Source organism: Rhipicephalus microplus, chromosome 3, assembly GCF_043290135.1.
Source record: "Rhipicephalus microplus isolate Deutch F79 chromosome 3, USDA_Rmic, whole genome shotgun sequence".
Lineage (NCBI taxonomy): Eukaryota > Metazoa > Arthropoda > Arachnida > Ixodida > Ixodidae > Rhipicephalus > Rhipicephalus microplus.
This window is the reverse complement of record NC_134702.1, coordinates 145,869,452-145,893,374: the sequence shown is the minus strand read 5'-3', so window position 1 is coordinate 145,893,374 and position 23,923 is coordinate 145,869,452. Positions and strand designations below refer to the sequence as shown.

General features: G+C 46.9%; 1 protein-coding gene across 1 annotated transcript in view; it reads left to right on the top strand.

Moving 5' to 3' along the window:
* The first annotated feature begins 12,544 nt into the window (after positions 1-12,544).
* The window catches only part of LOC142802992 (uncharacterized), a 58,186-nt gene continuing 46,807 nt past the window's right edge, over positions 12,545-23,923 (top strand). The window contains exons 1-2 of the mRNA XM_075888085.1: positions 12,545-12,555; positions 18,917-20,044. Of these exons, the coding sequence (XP_075744200.1) occupies positions 12,545-12,555; positions 18,917-19,919 (1,014 nt within the window). The 3' untranslated portion in view covers positions 19,920-20,044. The remainder of the gene's footprint in view (positions 12,556-18,916; positions 20,045-23,923) is intronic.

The following is a 23,923-nucleotide window of genomic DNA, read 5'->3' as shown; positions in this document are numbered from 1 at the left end:
CCATATTTGCGTGCAACGTTTTTTAAGTCTCTGCAAAGGTCATGTATACAGTAAGTACAAAACCACAAACACTTTTCAAAATGAATCATTCTGCTAGCCCATTTCACTTGCAAGTGGCCATATGTTTAGGATTCTTTAAAAGTTATCGGCACGAGGCTTGCGAAATGCAGTGAGGGTGCCCGCATATTTCATTCGGTCTATTAGAGAACTATGTTCATAGTTCGTGGAGCGGAAACAAAATTTCCGTGAAGCCGACACCAAGCAAGTACCCATAGGGTGTTTTTACATCCTTATTATGAGTACGTACACCATTTAACGTGTTTCGCAATGTGTGCTGATGTGTTCAAGCACTCTGAGCAGTGACACTCACAAAACAGTAGAGTCCTAGACTTGTACACTACACCACCCTTCCCCTACCCAAGGTAAATAAAGTTTCAAACTTTTTGCTACTCCACCTAACACTAAGAATAGCGTTTAGAGATTATGTCCGTCAAAATCTTTTTTTTTCAACGTTTCTCACTTTCGAATTTGAGGACGTGTTTAGCACGAATACAGCCATTGAGGTACCTTTTTACACAGTATTTTGCGAAGCGTGGCTCTTAGGCACCTATTTCTGTGTCGAGCAGCGTCGCCATTGGCCCAGGCGTAACTGTAGAGTGAACGAGGACGAAAGAGAGCGAATTTATGGTCTGAAAGGAGCATGACGATTGTTATAGCGCGAGAACAAAACGACGACACAGAGACAAGAAGGACACGAAAGACACAAGCGAGTGTCTCGTGTCTTTCGTGTCCTTCTTGTCTCTGTGTCGTCGTTTTGTTCTTGCGCTATAACTATTGTTATGCCATACCAACTAGCCCAAGCTGCCACACTTCTGAAAGGGGCGCCCCGCCGCGGTGGTCTAGTGGCTAAGGTACTCGGCTGGTGGCGTGCAGGTCGCGGGTTCGTATCCCGGCAGCGGCGGCTGCATTTCCGATGAAGGCGGAGATGTTGTAGGCCCGTGTGCTCAGATTTGTGTGCACGTTAAAGAACCCCAGGTGGTCGAAATCTCCGGAGCCCTCCCCTACGGCGTCTCCCCGCCATGGTGGTCTAGTGGCTAAGGTACTCGGCTGCTGACCCGCAGGTCGCGGGTTCGAATCCCGGCTGTGGCAGCTGCATTTCCAATGGAGGCGGAAATGTTGTAGGCCCGTGTACTCAGATTCGGGTGCACGTTAAAGAACCCCAGGTGGTCTGAATTTCCGGAGCCCTCCACTACGGTGTCTCTCATAATCATATGGTGGTTTTGGGACGTTAAACCCCACAAATCAATCAATCAATCCCCTACGGCGTCTCTCATATAATCATATGGTGGTTTTGGGACGTTAAACCCCACATATCAATCAATGGTCTGAAAGGGGAGCGAACGCGGAGAATTGGTATCATGAGCCACTGGCCTTTAACCTCAGTTTTTGACACGAAAGCGTTTTATGCTGGAGTCTACTAAAACATTGCTGACCTACTTTCATCGCAGAAATTACGTCTAAAAAATAACACACCAGCTGGCGAAAACATTTTGTTATGGGAGTTAAAAATATGACCTCCCAGCCGGCGTAAAGAGCTTCCGGGCACGCTATTCCCTTCGCCAATGTCACACACTGCTCAGGCTTTAAAAATACGCTTTTCATGTCTACCATTGCCCTCTCAAAGTACTCGTCGTAAAGTGTATTATAGCACCATGACCATGAAATTCAGGATTATTTCCTTCTGTGTATCGTTTCTACGCGTCCGTATTATTCAATGTGTTCACAAAGTACAATCATGTGTACGCCTCAAAACATTGCCAGGTTTCGGCAGTACCCATAGCGTTGGTGTGACGATTAGCATCCATTAATATCAAAAATTGTCCCGCAACACATCGAGCAATGCACCTGCTTTATGTAACGCGGCGTTCCCTGGTTCACTTTAAAAACTGCGGAAGGCATCGCAGGAGTGACAAGGCCGAGTTACTCTTCGGAGTGTTCTTCTACTCTAGCAAATCATCAGATAGAGTGAAATTTGGTTTCACTCTGTATGAAACGAAAAAGTGAAACATCTTTCTACTCGGAGAGAGTGCAATACCCATATACTCTTCAGGCATGAGAGAGTAAAACGCCGTTATACATCTGCTCTTGATTACATTTCAATGCGTCGGTAGCGCGAGTGATAAACGCTAGCTAATCACCACACATATACGCAGTAAAGCGTACTCCATTTGTTTTTTGAGGTGGTAGAGACAATTAACCAAAAGAACAGCGTACGTACCACACGCCAGTGAATTTCAGCGCACTATAAGGAACTATGAACTCTTATGATACGCGTTTTCAACTTCGAATCTGTGTAGTGAATTAAGTAAATACTATCTTATTCAACCGGTGAAGATCAATATACTCTGTGCAAACGACCATGACAGTCTCCTTATATTTGTATTCTGTTTTTCGCTATGACCATCGTACGGTACGGCCATAGTGAAGCATTTCGGCTTTAGGCGTAGAACGTGAACAAAAACGCTAAAAAGAATGATCAAAAGTATGTCCAGGGGGGGTGCAAAAAACTAAATTGTTTAGTGTATACTTGTCACACATGTCCCGTTTATTAGGGAGGCGATCGCCGGGCTAATTCCAAGAGCCGAAGTATCGGCCCCCCGAACCGCACCACGAAAGCGTGGACAATTTAGAAGTGGTCCTTATTGGTGCGCCAGCGGACGCCGGCTGTGGCCCAAAGAACAAGTCAGAGCCGAGAGTTGATAAACAAACAAATTATATTCTCAATAATGGCAGATCGAAAATAATACACAAAAATGCACACTCCACACTAGTTACATACAATATGTCACCAATCAAACCAACCAATCAACGTACTACACAATACAATCAGCCACACTTGAAACAACGGACACGGACAACAATACGCACTACAATGCAGTCGCATGCATTGAACAACCAAGACACTTAAGGACTAAAGCGATAGAAAACCTATTCAGTCCAAAGTCCTTGGAACAAAACTCTGAATGATACTCTTCCGAGAATCACTCAATCAAAGTCCAGCGTTGTTGTCGTTCCGTAGCTCTCGAAGTTTCTCTTCCAGGAAACCTCGCGTCCTCAAATGGCCACTCTCCAAGCTTCAAGCTTCTTCGCCGGAAATCCGTCGGCTTCACACACGCAGCTGTTGCCCGCGTCTTCGCTCGATAGCGGTAAACCCACGCTCTTGCCTGTAGCTCGAGCCGTCCCTACGGACCAAAACTTCGCCGACTACACGGCGGAATCTCTACGCACTCTGGCGCTCACTTCCGTCTCCTCCTGCTTTCTCGTCTCGGCTGCTCGATTAAATACGTTCCGCGCCACCTTCCAGAACGTTCTCCTCATTTCGTCGGCGCGACGCGCAGCGAAGGCTGGGGAGAGGCACGAGACGGTTCGACTGCCCTCCCCGGAGGATGATTCACTCGGTCTGACCACGCCTCCTTCGTTCTAGAAAAATCGCGGCCTTGCTGGGCCGCCGATGTGGGGTGAGGAGGTTCGTCTGCGAAGCCATGCTTCTGCGGTGAGAGCGCGCGCCCGGGAGCCTTGGATGTTTGCTTTCTTTTTTTTTCTTTTTACCTCGCGGCGTTTCTGCCGCCCGTTGTCGCAAGGATTTGGCGGCGCGCTCTTTTTTAGCGCTCGTTCTGTGACAATGCCCCCCACTTTAAGAATATTATCTCATAATATTCAACCCACACAAACGAGCGCGAACAGTCACCACACACTCTCACAGACTGTAACACAATCCGTCGCTCGTGACACGTCACATTCACGCAATACAATCTTACATTGTAGTTCAATTCCACAACACATGAAATATAACCACAGGCACATGAGTACAACACTCCACCACACATTCCCAATAATACAAATGTACAAAGTTCTCTCATTACAACAATGGTCCAATACTATACATCACATCACAGCACAACACTTTGACACTTGTGACACAGGATAACACAACGTTAACACAACATATGGGACTCAACACTGCCAAACACATTCTGATTCGACCTCAACACTTATCCTGAATACTTCGAACAGCGCTTGCGCCCCTTTTTGCGGTGCTCGCTCGATCTCTTCTTGTGCTTCCACGTTCTTTTTCGGCGAGCCCTTTCCAACGACGATATCTGAGGCGTCGTCTCAGCCATCGTTGTCCCTTCCGACACCGTTAATGCGTCATCACATTCGACGGGTCCTGTCTGTTTATTTACCCGCTTGATCATGCCTCTACATTTTGCCCGGCTGGCCAACTCCGTCTCCTTTACACTGTCGGTCGGTTGAGGTCGTGCCGACGTAAGTCTAGTTGCTCGGCCCGTGAACTTATTCGACACGATCGTCTTCTCCTTCGCGGTCCCTTGCGCCGCAGCTTCCCCTTGGGCTCTAGTGAGATCCGTCACGGTATGCTCCTCCACTGTATCTCGCGGCCGCTGTGTTGGCGAGGGCTCTATCTTCGGGTCTTCTCCCAAACATTCGGGATCATTCGGCCCTCGCGCCCTATCGATGTTTCCGATGACAAGGTCGTAAAGGGGGGTCGTCATACACAGAGCGGTTACTTTCCCGCTGAAGTACGGGGTTTCCACATCAATCTCTGCTTCGGGAAGTATTCGAACTGTACGGTCAATTAGGCAAACCGGTTTCGTTTTGCCTGTTAACTCACCTTCCCGTACCAAATTTCTCCGCACGATAACAGTGGAACTGCCGGTATCTCTTAACACCGTAACTTTTTTGCCCGCAACTTTTCCAGGCCGCGCTGGCATTCCTTTCGTAACACCGTTTGGCTGTTTTGACATTACAGCACCCACAATAGGAATTTTCTCCCCGTTTTTCAACTCTACGAATCCATCAGTGACGGCATTATTATCAGATTTCGGTGCCGCTTGAACACAGGATACCTGGTGAGTTTGACTCACTCCGTTCCGACAAGCATCTGCTTTGTGCCCAGTCTGACCACACTTGAAACATTTTACTACCGTAGAGCTCGTAAAGATCGTTCGACAGTTTTTCGCGCGATGACCCACTCGGTTGCACAGAAAACATCGCGGAATGCTCTCTGGTGCACGCTTCTTTTCTTCGGGAGCCAATTTCTTCGAATCTTCGGGACAATCCTTCTTGACCTTGGCCAAATTAGTGCCACCTTGCGCTTCCAAGAATTGATCAGCCAATTCAAGCATGTCTTCAAGTGAGTCAGCCTTCCTCTCTTTCAAGTACAGTGACAGGCTTGGGTGGCAACTAGTAAGAAATTGTTCTCTAATTAGCAGCTCTCTAAGCTCATCGTACTCCTGCGCTGTCCCTGAAAGTTCAATCCATCTGTCGAAATAATGGCAAAGTCGGGCGGCATACTGCGTAGCCGTCTCACCATCAGCTGGCTTTCCTGTCCGAAATCTGTCCCGGAATCCTTCCACAGTGAATCTAAATCGCTTCAACAAAGCTGCTTTCACCTTTGCGTAGTTGGCTGCATCGGTCGGCGTCAGCCTACCGTACACACTGAGCGCTTCACCACTCAAGCAAGTACTCAAAGCAGTTGCCCATTGATGTTCCGGCCAATTCTGGCTCTTCGCAATCGTCTCAAATCGGTGGAGGTACGCGTCTAGGTCGTCCTTCCTTTCATCAAACGCTACGAGCAGCTTGCTTGGGTTCAAGCGGAAGCCGTGATCTTCCCGTTCGCTGCTTTCAACTCTAGCTTGGACCGGAGTTTCACTTCGCTGTTGCAAACGGAGCCGCTCGAGTTCTATCTCGTGCTGTCGCTGCCGTTCCCTTTCCTCTCTTTCTTCTTTCGCCCTCTCAGCTGCCAGTCTTTCTTTCTCCAGCTCCAACTTCACTTGCAGCTCTCTTTCTTCTTTCAGCTGTTGCTCTTTTGCTTCTCTTTCTTCTCTCGCCCTTTCAGCTGCCAACCTCTCTCTCTCCAACTCAGCTTCTTTTTCCGCTTTGGCTCTTTCGACCGCCAGCTTTTCCCTTTCCAGCTCAGCTGCCTTTTCCTCTTTGACCCTCTCTTTTTCTTCTTTTTCCCTCTGGGTGACCCACTTCCGTAGTTCGGCGCCGGAAAGACCCATCTTCTCACCAAGCGCAACTAACTTTTCGAGATCCATTGTGTCTCGCAACTCGCAATTAAAACCTTGCCGCGGGCAAAAAGTATCTGCCTAAATCGGTCTATCGGAACACTCCCCTGCACTCGTTAACGAGAACGCTGAACAACACACAAAATCGTTCCGATAGCACTATCAACAACTCGAGGCTCTTTCTCACTACTTTGGACACACTGTGCACCAAAAGGTCCTGTCTCGGACGCCAGATTAATTGTCACACATGTCCCGTTTATTAGGGAGGCGATCGCCGGGCTAATTCCAAGAGCCGAAGTATCGGCCCCCCGAACCGCACCACGAAAGCGTGGACAATTTAGAAGTGGTCCTTATTGGTGCGCCAGCGGACGCCGGCTGTGGCCCAAAGAACAAGTCAGAGCCGAGAGTTGATAAACAAACAAATTATATTCTCAATAATGGCAGATCAAAAATAATACACAAAAATGCACACTCCACACTAGTTACATACAATATGTCACCAATCAAACCAATCAATCAACGTACTACACAATACAATCAGCCACACTTGAAACAACGGACACGGACAACAATACGCACTACAATGCAGTCGCATGCATTGAACAACCAAGACACTTAAGGACTAAAGCGATAGAAAACCTATTCAGTCCAAAGTCCTTGGAACAAAAGTCTGAATGATACTCTTCCGAGAATCACTCACTCAAAGTCCAGCGTTGTTGTCGTTCCGTAGCTCTCGAAGTTTCTCTTCCAGGAAACCTCGCGTCCTCAAATGGCCACTCTCCAAGCTTCAAGCTTCTTCGCCGGAAATCCGTCGGCTTCACACACGCAGCTGTTGCCCGCGTCTTCGCACGATAGCGGTAAACCCACGCTCTTGCCTGTAGCTCGAGCCGTCCCTACGGACCAAAACTTCGCCGACTACACGGCGGAATCTCTACGCACTCTGGCGCTCACTTCCGTCTCCTCCTGCTTTCTCGTCTCGGCTGCTCGATTAAATACGTTCCGCGCCACCTTCCAGAACGTTCTCCTCATTTCGTCGGCGCGACGCGCAGCGAAGGCTGGGGAGAGGCACGAGACGGTTCGACTGCCCTCCCCGGAGGATGATTCACTCGGTCTGACCACGCCTCCTTCGTTCTAGAAAAATCGCGGCCTTGCTGGGCCGCCGATGTGGGGTGAGGAGGTTCGTCTGCGAAGCCATGCTTCTGCGGTGAGAGCGCGCGCCCGGGAGCCTTGGATGTTTTCTTTCTTTTTTTTTTTACCTCGCGGCGTTTCTGCCGCCCGTTGACGCAAGGATTTGGCGGCGCGCTCTTTTTTAGCGCTCGTTCTGTGACAATGCCCCCCACTTTAAGAATATTATCTCATAATATTCAACCCACACAAACGAGCGCGAACAGTCACCACACACTCTCACAGACTGTAACACAATCCGTCGCTCGTGACAGGTCACATTCACGCAATACAATCTTACATTCTAGTTCAATTCCACAACACATGAAATATAACCACAGGCACATGAGTACAACACTCCACCACACATTCCCAATAATACAAATGTACAAAGTTCTCTCATTACAACAATGGTCCAATACTATACATCACATCACAGCACAACACTTTGACACTTGTGACACAGGATAACACAACGTTAACACAACATATGGGACTCAACACTGCCAAACACATTCTGATTCGACCTCAACACTTATCCTGAATACTTCGAACAGCGCTTGCGCCCCTTTTTGCGGTGCTCGCTCGATCTCTTCTTGTGCTTCCACGTTCTTTTTCGGCGAGCCCTTTCCAACGACGATATCTGAGGCGTCGTCTCAGCCATCGTTGTCCCTTCCGACACCGTTAATGCGTCATCACATTCGACGGGTCCTGTCTGTTTATTTACCCGCTTGATCATGCCTCTACATTTTGCCCGGCTGGCCAACTCCGTCTCCTTTACACTGTCGGTCGGTTGAGGTCGTGCCGACGTAAGTCTAGTTGCTCGGCCCGTGAACTTATTCGACACGATCGTCTTCTCCTTCGCGGTCCCTTGCGCCGCAGCTTCCCCTTGGGCTCTAGTGAGATCCGTCACGGTATGCTCCTCCACTGTATCTCGCGGCCGCTGTGTTGGCGAGGGCTCTATCTTCGGGTCTTCTCCCAAACATTCGGGATCATTCGGCCCTCGCGCCCTATCGATGTTTCCGATGACAAGGTCGTAAAGGGGGGTCGTCATACACAGAGCGGTTACTTTCCCGCTGAAGTACGGGGTTTCCACATCAATCTCTGCTTCGGGAAGTATTCGAACTGTACGGTCAATTAGGCAAACCGGTTTCGTTTTGCCTGTTAACTCACCTTCCCGTACCAAATTTCTCCGCACGATAACAGTGGAACTGCCGGTATCTCTTAACACCGTAACTTTTTTGCCCGCAACTTTTCCAGGCCGCGCTGGCATTCCTTTCGTAACACCGTTTGGCTGTTTTGACATTACAGCACCCACAATAGGAATTTTCTCCCCGTTTTTCAACTCTACGAATCCATCAGTGACGGCATTATTATCAGATTTCGGTGCCGCTTGAACACAGGATACCTGGTGAGTTTGACTCACTCCGTTCCGACAAGCATCTGCTTTGTGCCAAGTCTGACCACACTTGAAACATTTTACTACCGTAGAGCTCGTAAAGATCGTTCGACAGTTTTTCGCGCGATGACCCACTCGGTTGCACAGAAAACATCGCGGAATGCTCTCTGGTGCACGCTTCTTTTCTTCGGGAGCCAATTTCTTCGAATCTTCGGGACAATCCTTCTTGACCTTGGCCAAATTAGTGCCACCTTGCGCTTCCAAGAATTGATCAGCCAATTCAAGCATGTCTTCAAGTGAGTCAGCCTTCCTCTCTTTCAAGTACAGTGACAGGCTTGGGTGGCAACTAGTAAGAAATTGTTCTCTAATTAGCAGCTCTCTAAGCTCATCGTACTCCTGCGCTGTCCCTGAAAGTTCAATCCATCTGTCGAAATGATGGCAAAGTCGGGCGGCATACTGCGTAGCCGTCTCACCATCAGCTGGCTTTCCTGTCCGAAATCTGTCCCGGAATCCTTCCACAGTGAATCTAAATCGCTTCAACAAAGCTGCTTTCACCTTTGCGTAGTTGGCTGCATCGGTCGGCGTCAGCCTACCGTACACACTGAGCGCTTCACCACTCAAGCAAGTACTCAAAGCAGTTGCCCATTGATGTTCCGGCCAATTCTGGCTCTTCGCAATCGTCTCAAATCGGTGGAGGTACGCGTCTAGGTCGTCCTTCCTTTCATCAAACGCTACGAGCAGCTTGCTTGGGTTCAAGCGGAAGCCGTGATCTTCCCGTTCGCTGCTTTCAACTCTAGCTTGGACCGGAGTTTCACTTCGCTGTTGCAAACGGAGCCGCTCGAGTTCTATCTCGTGCTGTCGCTGCCGTTCCCTTTCCTCTCTTTCTTCTTTCGCCCTCTCAGCTGCCAGTCTTTCTTTCTCCAGCTCCAACTTCAATTGCAGCTCTCTTTCTTCTTTCAGCTGTCGCTCTTTTGCTTCTCTTTCTTCTCTCGCCCTTTCAGCTGCCAACCTCTCTCTCTCCAACTCAGCTTCTTTTTCCGCTTTGGCTCTTTCGACCGCCAGCTTGTCCCTTTCCAGCTCAGCTGCCTTTTCCTCTTTGACCCTCTCTTTTTCTTCTTTTTCCCTCTGGGTGACCCACTTCCGTAGTTCGGCGCCGGAAAGACCCATCTTCTCACCAAGCGCAACTAACTTTTCGAGATCCATTGTGTCTCGCAACTCGCAATTAAAACCTTGCCGCGTGCAAAAAGTATCTGCCTAAATCGGTCTATCGGAACACTCCCCTGCACTCGTTAACGAGAACACTGAACAACACACAAAATCGTTCCGATAGCACTATCAACAACTCGAGGCTCTTTCTCACTACTTTGGACACACTGTGCACCAAAAGGTCCTGTCTCGGACGCCAGATTAATTGTCACACATGTCCCGTTTATTAGGGAGGCGATCGCCGGGCTAATTCCAAGAGCCGAAGTATCGGCCCCCCGAACCGCACCACGAAAGCGTGGACAATTTAGAAGTGGTCCTTATTGGTGCGCCAGCGGACGCCGGCTGTGGCCCAAAGAACAAGTCAGAGCCGAGAGTTGATAAACAAACAAATTATATTCTCAATAATGGCAGATCAAAAATAATACACAAAAATGCACACTCCACACTAGTTACATACAATATGTCACCAATCAAACCAATCAATCAACGTACTACACAATACAATCAGCCACACTTGAAACAACGGACACGGACAACAATACGCACTACAATGCAGTCGCATGCATTGAACAACCAAGACACTTAAGGACTAAAGCGATAGAAAACCTATTCAGTCCAAAGTCCTTGGAACAAAAGTCTGAATGATACTCTTCCGAGAATCACTCACTCAAAGTCCAGCGTTGTTGTCGTTCCGTAGCTCTCGAAGTTTCTCTTCCAGGAAACCTCGCGTCCTCAAATGGCCACTCTCCAAGCTTCAAGCTTCTTCGCCGGAAATCCGTCGGCTTCACACACGCAGCTGTTGCCCGCGTCTTCGCTCGATAGCGGTAAACCCACGCTCTTGCCTGTAGCTCGAGCCGTCCCTACGGACCAAAACTTCGCCGACTACACGGCGGAATCTCTACGCACTCTGGCGCTCACTTCCGTCTCCTCCTGCTTTCTCGTCTCGGCTGCTCTATTAAATACGTTCCGCGCCACCTTCCAGAACGTTCTCCTCATTTCGTCGGCGCGACGCGCAGCGAAGGCTGGGGAGAGGCACGAGACGGTTCGACTGCCCTCCCCGGAGGATGATTCACTCGGTCTGACCACGCCTCCTTCGTTCTAGAAAAATCGCGGCCTTGCTGGGCCGCCGATGTGGGGTGAGGAGGTTCGTCTGCGAAGCCATGCTTCTGCGGTGAGAGCGCGCGCCCGGGAGCCTTGGATGTTTGCTTTCTTTTTTTTTCTTTTTACCTCGCGGCGTTTCTGCCGCCCGTTGTCGCAAGGATTTGGCGGCGCGCTCTTTTTTAGCGCTCGTTCTGTGACAATGCCCCCCACTTTAAGAATATTATCTCATAATATTCAACCCACACAAACGAGCGCGAACAGTCACCACACACTCTCACAGACTGTAACACAATCCGTCGCTCGTGACACGTCACATTCACGCAATACAATCTTACATTGTAGTTCAATTCCACAACACATGAAATATAACCACAGGCACATGAGTACAACACTCCACCACACATTCCCAATAATACAAATGTACAAAGTTCTCTCATTACAACAATGGTCCAATACTATACATCACATCACAGCACAACACTTTGACACTTGTGACACAGGATAACACAACGTTAACACAACATATGGGACTCAACACTGCCAAACACATTCTGATTCGACCTCAACACTTATCCTGAATACTTCGAACAGCGCTTGCGCCCCTTTTTGCGGTGCTCGCTCGATCTCTTCTTGTGCTTCCACGTTCTTTTTCGGCGAGCCCTTTCCAACGACGATATCTGAGGCGTCGTCTCAGCCATCGTTGTCCCTTCCGACACCGTTAATGCGTCATCACATTCGACGGGTCCTGTCTGTTTATTTACCCGCTTGATCATGCCTCTACATTTTGCCCGGCTGGCCAACTCCGTCTCCTTTACACTGTCGGTCGGTTGAGGTCGTGCCGACGTAAGTCTAGTTGCTCGGCCCGTGAACTTATTCGACACGATCGTCTTCTCCTTCGCGGTCCCTTGCGCCGCAGCTTCCCCTTGGGCTCTAGTGAGATCTACATACGGTATGGCGCAGCTTGCTAAATTATAGACACTGTGATAATAGAGCATCATCTGTTCATGAGTTCTTTGTAGAAATCATAGTCTAAGAGTGTGATCTGTACAAGACAAATGACTGTGATGAAGATGTGAAATCTCTCTTTACAAGAAAGGAAGTATCTCTTTTCACAGAAAGGAGACACTTTCTTTCCGTAATTTTTAAAAAAAATATTGGACACATTTCTTGAAACACCCTGTATAGATAGCCAGTTAAGTAGTGAACTCTGGAAATGTCGTGCAAAGAAGGTTCATAGTTACCCTTAAATTCGTACCGGAGAAAAATGTGGTTGCACCAACTTTAAAGGGTATTTAGGTTGTCTTGTGCTGTGTACGATACTTTATATGTTCTGCTGATAGTACTCTTCAAACTAGTGCCTCTAGTTTGACATAACTAATTCGAGTAATGCAGTATAAATATTGCTAGAATGGGCGTAATCACACGTAACTAATTTTCATTGACGTGAAAGCCCTCACATAGCAGAAGCTAGTATGTTCGCAAAGCAGCACTGCATACTTGCAAACTGTTTCTCATTGGTCATTATCGCAAAAGTAATCTGGGAATATGCGGTTTCGAATCATACTTTCAATACATAATTGCCGCAATGTCTACAGGGTATGTTTTGCCGACAGCTAGCTACCTAATGGACTTTGCAAGAGTACCTATATATGAACCTCCACGTCATGATACTCTGGTTGTATGAAGGCATGGCTCTAATGCCATAGAAGGCGTGCGCTGACACACGTGAGCAATGCAGCAGTGTATACGCATCACGCGCGTATCATGTTTACGGAGTGTTACTCATGTGTACGCTGCCGTCCTGGTTTCAAATGAGAGTTAGAATGACTTGCGGTCACTGCCTGACAGCTGTGTTTTTGTTGTTTCGAAAGTATCGATAACTGAGTATGTATATTCACAAACGGTTGTCACGCTTTAACTCTTCGTGAAAGCCACTGCCTGTTTCTCGTGATTCATGACACATCGCTGAATAACAATGGCACTGTTATCACACTTGTAAATTATATAAAAAACGTCGACGTACTGTTATAAAGATAAGTTTATGACTAGCAGGTGATATCCAATTTTATCTTTCCATAACAGCTTATCTCGCTTTGGTTGAGGACACTGACTAAACCACGCTTTGACGGTGAATGTACCACTTTTGTTCGAAAGAAAAACTGGAGAGAGGCGAATATTTTCAAACACCAAGGCTGCTACTTGCTGGCATGAGTATTTTAGTTCCGACGAATAAATATTGAGGGTTTCGTTCCGAACGCCATGACCTCCTTTTCATATAGCAAAAGTTGATGCATATCTTACTAAATAATGCGTGGCCCTGTTTAAAGCAATTTGATGTTGCCATTATCAATGCTTATAATTTTATAACGCCATCTCTAGGTGTAGCAGCTGTTGGACTGCATCATTTGAAACGGAATCAATCTCACCAGTTGGAACTAGAGCACTAACTCACTGGCCATGTCCTGTTACAATGCTTACTGTATGCATCGCATCAAGTTTTTTTTTTCTGTGAAATTTCATTTTGACACGGTGATGTTAACTGAAAAGCGGGCCTTGACAAACGTAATAATTTTCGTAGTCATCGCGAATTCCATACTGTCAGGTTGATTGACTGATACCATTTCCTATTTTTGCCGTTGTTAGGTGATCATCGTTTTATCGCCACAACATTTTAGGTCTCGTTATTGCCATTCGGAAGGCTTCAATGTTTTACTAGTCATGCAATAAATTAGGTAGGATTGATTCACCTAAGTGACTTGCTTCTCATCTGGCCGATGTTTCTTTCATAGGCTTCACTCATGGGAATCAACTCTCAATAGTAGTATTGATATGAGCTGTTATGTATTTCAAGTTTTTCCTTCAATGTCGAATCAAGCCCCGCCACGGTGGTCTAGTGGCTATAAGGTACTCGGCTGCTGACCCGCAGGTCGCGGGATCAAATCCCGGCTGTGGTGGCGGCATTTCAGATGGCGGCGGAAATATTTTAGGACCATGTACTCAGATCTGGGTGCACGTTAAAGAACCCCAGGGGGTCAAAATTTCCGGAGCTCTTCACTACGGCGTCTCTCATAATCATATGGTGGTTTTGGGATGTTAAACCCCACATATCAATGTCTAAGCAACATGGCATTTTCCAGAGGTCAGTGGTAGATCTTTCTGAGAAGTTGGTCTAGTCGAATTTTAAATGAATGCTGTTTTAAGATTTAATTGTTATCAGTCTAGTGTTTTGGTGTTATCAATCCAATAAATAACGACATCAAGCACTCGGTTTCGCTTTTTACCGCAAACTAAATAGGAACAGCCTTCAACTCAGGCGTACAGCACTGAAATAACACATAGTCATTTTTCTCCGCAATTCCTAGAAACATAAAACTGCACGCGGCAAAGGAAGAACAGACGCGTTTCAAAGCGATGCAATCTAGATTATGGATAGGTGAGAACACGGCATGCAGGCATCATATAGTCACCGAGATAAATAACTTGATGAACATGACAGTTATTGACGTGCAACTTGATACCTCGTTTTTTTTTTTAATGACATGTCCGAAGTGCTCTACCAGCAAAGTACCTTCATGGTTGCTTTTTTGACCTGGGAAGCATGCAATGACTCGTAATTCTCTCTGGCACCTGCAGTAACTGTGCATTCGGATAAATTGCCCGAAATATGGTATTATGCATTTTCTCTCTGGGTTACGGAGAACAAGATCTCTGTGTGGCACGTAAAGCCGTGTAGCTTTTAGCGTGTAATGTGCAAGTTGGTTTCAGCTATACCGGCCAGAAACGTTTCACAAATGCCCGGTTGAGTCAAAACTTCCGCGCAAGTGGGTTGATTGGTCATTCCCGAGAGGCCTGGTCAACCCACCACGGGTCCATGAAACAGACAGTACGATATTTTAGAGAAAAAAAAAATGTTATACGAGCCGTTTGCAGTGCACAGCAGACAAAAAAAAAAGACGGGGACAACGATAAGAGAAAGAGAGGAATCATTGCAGCGAAACTCGTGCAGTGATGCTTTGACATTTTGAAATACCAGATATACGCGGGCTCCTACTGTCTTTATATAATAATGGTAATAATAATAGGAATGATAATTATACTTTACTATATTAAACCATGTACTTATTTTATTATTCAGAAGAAGAAAAATACGCGATGAATTATGCCAGTATATAGAGTCACAGCCGTTTCTTTTGAAGCATATGCACGGGCATGATTGTTTGGGCCCGACTACTTGAAGTTGCGTACACGAATTCCCATATTGGCGTAAATTCCCTCAATGGCCAGTATGTGGTGACTACAGTGACAAGGCGCGACTGGACTGTGTTGCACACAATTTAATTGATATTTACTTTGTTGCGCGCGTGCTAGTCCATATCTGAATGACATACATGAGCTGAGGGTCGAGGCAAGACAAACAGGGCAACTAATCGTTTCGATAGTGTGAAACAAGGATATCCTAGTTTTCTCTCCGTGAGAGATCATAGATGTGGACAGCCTTGCACTACGTATCAGAAGGTCAAGATAACGCACGACTTTTTAGATGTACTGCCTTCATTCAAACTGTGTAACATACGACGGTCATTGTCCTATTTCATGACCACTTCACAAGCCCATCAGTTGTGATATACGACGGTCATTGTAATATCGACGACCACTTGTCCGGCCCATCAATCAAAAGAATGTCAGCCATACGCAAATAAAAACAAAAAAAAATGGGGCATCGTTGATAGCCTGCAGGGAGTTGCGTAGAATGCGGACTGTACATTTTAGCACGCTTCGTTTGGATAAGCCTGCGTAGAGGGTGGTTACGATTGACGCTGTCAGCCAGTTCTGGAGTTCTATCTAATCAGCGTGCACTTTGATATGGACAGTCAACAGCGTTCAGTTCCTTTTAGGGTGCCCCCGATTTCAACTGATTGTTTGGCTCTGAATCACGGTTACTGCGAGGTGCACAGTCCTCTTAGTGTGCGTCTCCTTTTTTCTCAGCAAATGGGCATGTACCAACAATGTTGGACTGCAATACAAAGAAATCAATTAAACATCGCATCGGCTTCACAGGCATGCATGTAAAATATTGTTCACGGATCTTCTTTCCTCAACTGCTCCCTCTCTTCACGCGCTGGCCATCTATTAAGGTGCGTTATAGCGAAAAGGTGGCGTGACGAGGACCAAAAATATTGCCATGTACGTGTCGTCGACGTCGACGGAAGCCATATACAACGCTGTGGCAAACACAATCTCGAGCAGTTGCAGCGAGATGCCGCTCAGAAAGGGCTTTCCTAATTCAGTTCGCGTACGCAATAGGCAGCAGTAAGGAAATCCGGCCCGGGCAGCCGCGTTACAGCGTTTCGCAATATACTATCTCCATTCTGGCCAGATATGCGCTATCACAGTTTCTCAAGCTCTGGAGGAATCGCACCGTTGCCGCACGGCGCAGAAATGACTAGCACTCTGATGTGCGCCAACCACAGTCTCAGCAGGCTCGAAACCATTGCAGTTCTTACACTCCAGGACGCCTTTCGAGAGGGCAGAAGGAAACGATATTACGATGACTGGTGCACCTGTTGGTAATCACTCAACAATAAAACAAATGAAGTGCCCCTGTGACATGTTTTTATGGATGTTGCGACTAAAATGAGGCTGCCGTCGTTTCTGCTTCACACCCAATGTGTCTCTTTCTTTTGTCTTTTTTTAGTAGTCGTCACCTTATGCCATCAATCAAGACAAGATATAAGTGAAATCCAGGAGTGAAATAAGTGAAATCTAGCATGAAATCCAGGAGCGGCCGCCACGGGGAACCAGGCATGTACGTGAGGTCCAATGACTTTTTGGGTGTCGTATAAGGCTAATCGGTTGCTGCTGGCCCACAGAGAGTGACGCATGCGATATACGTTATTCAAATTCCTATAAAGGAAGCACTGCCTTACCTTAAACAGCAGTTATGCTACATCGTTATTTCTATTCAAACATAAAAAAACCCGCCGTTTTTTTCCGTTCAACTCGTACTGAGAAGTATTTCAATGTAAATAAATGCGTGTAAAAAGAAAATACATGTCTGAGGAACTAACGGTTCAGTGGCACGATCACAAAACAAAGTGCACAAGTGATGGTAACTATACCGCGCGCAGCGAAGCCTGGTGAATGAGAATAAATGTGAAAAGTTTTTATACTTTCCTTGAGCAGTCTTTCAGCATCGGCACAGGGCTGGTAAGCTTTAATTTACATTGGGGTAAGTTTCATGAATATCATCAATGAAAATAGTAGCCAAGTGTCTTCATAATACCTTACTTGAAGACGATTTCAGTATCAGCAATGTGTTAGCAAGCTGTAATATTTAACGTTGGGTGTTTTTAAGGCTATGGTCAGGGAAGATAAATGCCAAATAATGAAGTAATATTTTATTTGAACAGCGATTCACCATTTCCAAAGAGCTGGCAAGTGTGGTTCTATATGTTTGATGTTTTTCAGGTTATGGCGAATTAAAATAAGAAAACTCCGCATAATAGCTTACTTCAACACCATGTCGGCATTGGCAATCCCTTGGCAAGCTGAGAATGTTAGGCTTTTCTAAAATGTATTTGCAGACTATACACATTATGTGATTACGGTATCATTTAATAATGGCCGCGCAACATGCTTTCTGTGTCATGTCGACAATCTAAACTTCATTATTGTCAATATTTTGAGCACTGTTAAACACCCATGACAAGCTTTGAGAGCCAGTCCTCCACAAATGAAAAAAAAAACAAAGGGGGAGGGGGCTCTAACTATGGCAATTCCGTACAGCTATGATGATCACCCATATTTCTCAATAGTATGCGTGGCCGTGGCGTGCTGATAACTTTGGAGGTAGCATACAATAGGACAGTTGTGATTAATAGACAGGTACATCTCTGTGGGAGCAAATGACACGAAAGCAATGTGTACATGTATTATCCTATAATAATGCGCTGCAGCCATTCACCACGTCTCTCGTATATACCCTGCGTCGTACAGGGCCGTTGGATATCATCCTTTCATGGCCCGCTCGCCAATGTTATCACGCTTGAGACATGAAGCACCGGTTACTAACATCTGCCCCTCGTTCTCACCTCTAAAAGGAGCGCCAAGGTTTTCTAGCTTGATTTCAGTATCTTGGTTTATCTGGCTTTTGGAAGCCACACCTGGCAGCATGTCCACGCGTTTGTTCAGCTCGGAAACCCGTGCGAACTGTTCTGCGCCCTATGTTGTATAGGTTAAAATGCCTAACGGGAGCCACGCCTCGCATCTATATAGCCTATTGCACGTATAGTAGAATTTGTTCGTTATCTTTTTTTTGGTTTTACCGTGCACACACCCCGATATGATTATGAGGAATGCCGTAGTGAAGGGCTCAGCAAATTTTGACTACCTGGAGTTCGTTAACATGGACCTAAATCTAGGTAGTACATGGTTCCCAAAATATTTCGCCGCCGTTGAATTCCTGCTGTGTCTTGCTCACTTCCTTAAACTCATGCGTGTTGCAATGTCGATAATTTCGTTAGTCTGAATACATTTCGATGCTTTTTCGTAATATCTAAGTGTAATGCAAGAACGAATAAATGAACGAATGAACGAACGAACGAAAAAACGAATGAACGAACGAATCACTGAATGAATGAATGCCTCATTCACGATACCATTAACGGTCATAGTGCAACAGCGCTTTTGCAATGAGCGAAATCACTGAAACTGTTCCCGTTTCTTACAAAAATAGCATACTACAATTCCGCAGTCAACAGTGAACTTTACACAACCGTTCATTAACAAGTAGATTACAATTGCTAACCATACCACGACCACACCCCGACGAGATTTCACACGATTTGTTCGAGATCTCGTCCTGTTGTATTGTTCCGCACAACTCAGTTCGGGAGAACGACGCCGTCACCGAGCGACGTTCGAGAACCGCATCAGTAATGTGAAACATCTCTCGAAGCGACTGCCGCTTTCTGCTCCGCGGAACGTTTTCTTCTTTCCCGCTTCGACACACGCAGCCAACGCGCGTCTTCCTGTTATGTGCACGACCAAGACATCAAAAATGCGGTATAGTCACGACGTCGTTTCCCCAGCTCGTTCACCTCCCGTCTCTGCTGCCACCGCGCCAGCCGACACTGCACTGTGTGCCCTACGCATCGGTGGCGCAGCGAGCGCAGCCCTGGCGACGACGATCTGATCAGCCGCTGCCGTCTCCCCTCGTCGAGGGCACGGTGAGTCACAGCTCGTCGGGAAGCCGCCGCCGCACTCCTTCCTCCTCTTCCTCTGCCGCATGCCCCTGCTCCTCTTCCTCACCCGACGGCGTTGTAGTAGAAGCGGCGGCTCCCCGCTGCTATTCATCGCCGGCGGCCGCTGAAACCGGCTGCGGTGTATCCCTACACTCTGGTGTCGTCTGCTCCTGCTCGCTGTCACCCGCGCCGCCGGCTCCTAGGCCGCTTCGCACGCCGGCTCCCTGTCATCCGCTGCCGCCGACAGTACTCTGTCACCGCACACGAGTCAAGGAGCTGCAGTGCCTGTCCCCGTGCCTCTGCTCGCCGGTCGTTACAGTAGCGGCAAGCATGGCCGCCGCCGCCTCCGCATCGGCATCATCCGTGGCACGATCCGTGCTTGCGCTGCTCAAAACCGTGGCGCGCGACGTGCTCGCCGTGCTGGCCGTGGTCGCTTTCTTCCTGACGCCGGTAGCTGCGCTGCCGTACACACGTGCCTACGTGCCCAACACTTACACGCTCATCAACTCCAACTGCTCGGCATGGGCGCTCCGCATACTCACATGGCTCCTGCTGCTGCCCGGCACCGTGTCCGTGATGTTCGTGCTCATCGTGCTCCCGCCGCTGTGCATACCGCGCCGCTGGAAGTACAGGGCCGTCATCGAAAACTACAAGGTCGGCCCCCAGACCACGTTCCGCTGGGAGTCCCCCTTCTTCGACCGAAAGTACCGGCTCTGATGAGCCTGTGGGGCCGCCTCCGCTGCTGCCGCGTTCTCCGGCCCGGTGAAAATGACACCGACGCGGGAGCAAACGGCACGGACGGTCGCTCGCTGCCTTCTCGTCGGTGGAAGACGCGAACGGAGGTTGGTGAACCTGTAATGGCTCGACATTCTCATTATGCATGACGTCGCGTTTCATAGCACTTGTTAGGACAAAAAAGCGCGTAGCTTATTCGTTGGGAGTTGTCGATCTGATGCGCATGCTTATTGCGTGGAACTCTTTTAATGCAGTCTTTGCTAAAACATTGCTCTTGCGTTTCATCGGCACGCCATCTAAATAATTTATAGAGCTTGTCAGTGACTTTAGAACGACCCCACTGGAAGCGTATCACGTGACTTCCGAAGCAAACATTTGGCATACAATTTTTCAATGCCGAACTTTTCTCATGTGCATAGTGTTTACATTCCGGCTTCAGATATGTTGTGCACACAAGTGTCATTTTTCCACCAGCTGAATGTTTCAATGAATTCTTCATACAAAATGCTTGACTTCATTGTTTGTACCAACGATACAACGTATTAATATTGTTCGGATAATAATCAGTTCCTGTAATCTCGCTGTATTTACTCCAGTCTTCCTTTTTCTTCTCCTCCGGATGTTCTGCTCACTGGTTAATAGTTTACTGGCTCGCATTTCAGAATTTTTTCAATTGTTGCTGTAAATGTGGCGTCGAGAATCCTAGAAAGCGAAGCGGCAGGCCTCTAAACGACTTTAATACCGTAATTTCGAAAAACCACGTTCGGTTTTGCTATACGCTTTGTTATTACTTAAAAACTATTCAACTCAGTCGGACGCAGGTATGAGTCACGTGGTGACAGCCGTTCACGACTTACCGCCGGAAGCTTCTCGGCTGCTGTCAGTTGCACGTGGTGCACGTGAAAGAGGGTGATTTCGGTTATTTGCGCTGCACAAAAGCAGCAGAATTTGCAAGTCCTGCAAAGTGTGTCGACTCTTCATGATGATGTGCATTGTGGAGGGGTGGGCTTGTGCGGTCGGGGTGAAGAAAGTCCTAAGATAAATTAAGATGTCTAATGCGTGTTTTCTGGTACAGGCGTTTGGAGAGCGATGCGAATGCATGTCGAAAAAAATGACCCTTTCGCGATGCATGAAAATCGTGTCAACACTTTACCAAAACTATCTCCTACGAAGCAGAAGCTACTGGGTTGGAAACTTGGCGCTAAAGAGAGATTTCATTTTCACCGAAGTTTTCATCTACAGTCATTCATCTTACGTGATGGATAGACAAACAGGGATAGGTAGGCTCTTTGAAATCTTTGCGAATTTCAAAAAGCCGATCACCACGTTTAATAATGGCAATGTTATTACTCATGTACTGTTTTTGACGGGCATGCTTCATTCGAATTCACCATCACTCTTCAAATGATATATGTCGAGGCTTACTAAGCTTCTTGGTTGCAGTTTGAGGGCCAGATTCATGAAACCAACTCGTCTATACATGATTTTTTTCGTCGCCCAGCGGTCCCCACTAATGATACCTGCACTGTCACAATAGTCTGTAATACGTTCTCACTGTGAATTCTCGCGTGCGATTTTTTCCTTATCTACAAGTCACCTTCTGCCGTATAGATGGTTGCAGAAATAGCACTTCCCTACTAGTACAAACAGCCATTGTACTGTCATCGTAAGAGGAGGCAATAACAAATGACATACTAGTGCGAAGAAAGTAGATTCTACGTATATCCGCTGAATATCTACAGCTGCACCCTCTATTGATTGTTTGAACCGATTCGTTAAAAGTGATTCCAGATGGTATGTTATCACGTTGGAGGCGTTAGGCGATCGGTGTAATTGCTTTCTTTTCTCTGTGCTGTTAGTCTAGCTATCAAACACGGGCGAAAAAAAAACACATTGCTTTACATCATTTCGTAAAGGTCAGGCTCCCTTCATATCTATTCAGGGGAATGTGCAAGGTATAGGATTTCTTCGCCTTTTTAAACTTTTCATTTGATGCCACACATTCATGCAGTCTCCCGTTCTGGATATTTGCAACAAAATATTTCTGTCGATTGATTAAAATTTGCAGAAGCAAGACTCAAATGTACGACTGCTGGTGCCGTTGAGGCACTATGAAAAGTGTTTTATTTATTTATTGACACATAGAACCACTCTCATGATCGGTTCTTTGAAGATGACAAAATAAAAGTGGCAAATTCAAGTAAATATTTTACCCAACCACTGATCGAACCAATTGAGGCTGTTAGGCATTGAATCCAAGCAAAAGAAATTACTTTTGAGTCTTTTTTGTGAGTTCCTACAATGGCCACAAATTAAACTCTTTCACTGGACAGGTGAACTCTCTTTGAAAATCATTACACATTCGTCGGGGAGCCATAGCACCCAAAAAAACAATCAGCGTGTGTCTCTTAAGAGGGCCATATACTTGTCAGCTTAGGACTCAGCGAAAACAGCAACACATCAGACAGTGTACAAGAAACAACAAATTTAGTTGTGCGGATTAGTTTTTTGAATGCCCGGGTTAAAATACTTCTGTATAACGCGCTGATATTTTCACACAACTTTCAACCTGCATGTAATTCTTTGTTGCTTTTAGAAGTAACAGCGATAAGTTTTCTTCAAGGCGATCACGGCCTAATTTCCCTTTTTCATGTGTCGTGTCTGCGGTGCTTGCAACTTGGCCACCAGGAACTGCTATGCATGCAGTAGTCTTTGCTTTTAAAAACAATGGTTTTTTCTATTTTTTACAGTGACGAGAACAATAGTTGCTACGTGGTCATGGCTGTGTTGAAACAATTGCGCTATTCTTCTCCAAAAGCTTTTTCTTCTCTGGAACTACCTGTTTTTGGCGTAGCGAACGTCGAATAGCTTTTTTTCTTTTCGCTTTTACCAAGGTCCTTCCGATATAATCAGATGGTTGAGATTATGGTAACCATGATACTTAGCGTTGACTCTGAGTACTAGATTTAAACAGTCACGGCAAACATCATCATGCAGATATGCCGCGTATCGGGTCATCGGCCTTTCAAGAGGGAGCTCTCAAGTGGAGAAACGTCACTTTTACTTGAAAAAGATGACGCCAGATTGCAAATTACAAGACGAAAATGAGAAAACAATAAGAATGACGGAACAAGAAAAAAAGAAAAATTAAAGAGTGCCATGTTTTCGTTGCACTCTAGCAAATCTACTGAAGAGCGAGCATCGTTGTGAAAGGCTTGATGGACGAACGTGATTCATCGCGGTGTGCATTAGGTAAAATATGTTTCTGACATAAGCACCATTCGGGTGATTTCTGAGCTATGCACGTCCATGGTCGAAAACGAAGTGTGCTTTAGCCGCCGTGTTTGGAAGCGTTTATAACACGCGCATTGATGGCCCCGACTGAAGTGATTGTACAGACGGTGAAATACTACCATGTTTTGCACAGACCACGCACGAAAACATTGACGCTCTTGCACCGTAGCCATGGGCAGCTGAAGGGCAATAAAGACGAATTTTTTTGGCCAACTCTTCCGCGAGGGAGCCCTTCGAAAAAAAAAAAGGAACGCTTGGGAAGTTGGTTTTGAGTTTAACTGGCATCAGTGGCCATCACTCGGGTCACACGAAATTGTGTTTTGGTGCTTCAGCATTGCAAATTAGAGCGACGTATTCCAACGTTCCACACGCATCTTTCCCCGTGTGTCTTCTGTTGCGAGTCGCGGCGACCGCAGTCTGCGGGTAGCGGGGCCGATCGCCGTCGCTCCGTCGAGCCAAGGACTAGGGGAGAGCTTTGAGCAAACTTAACGGGTTTATTTACATCTTGACAGGGAGTTGTCGAGATGACAGAAGAGAAGAGAAGAACTAGTGGTTTCACAAACCACGAGCGTGGTGGTTGAACTTTACTTAGTTCAGAGCGACGTCCAGCACTCTGCCGCGTCGTTTTATGCCCTGTCGGGCTCCTCCTCTACGAGTCGACCACCAATCACGCACACACAGGTGAGGGGGGG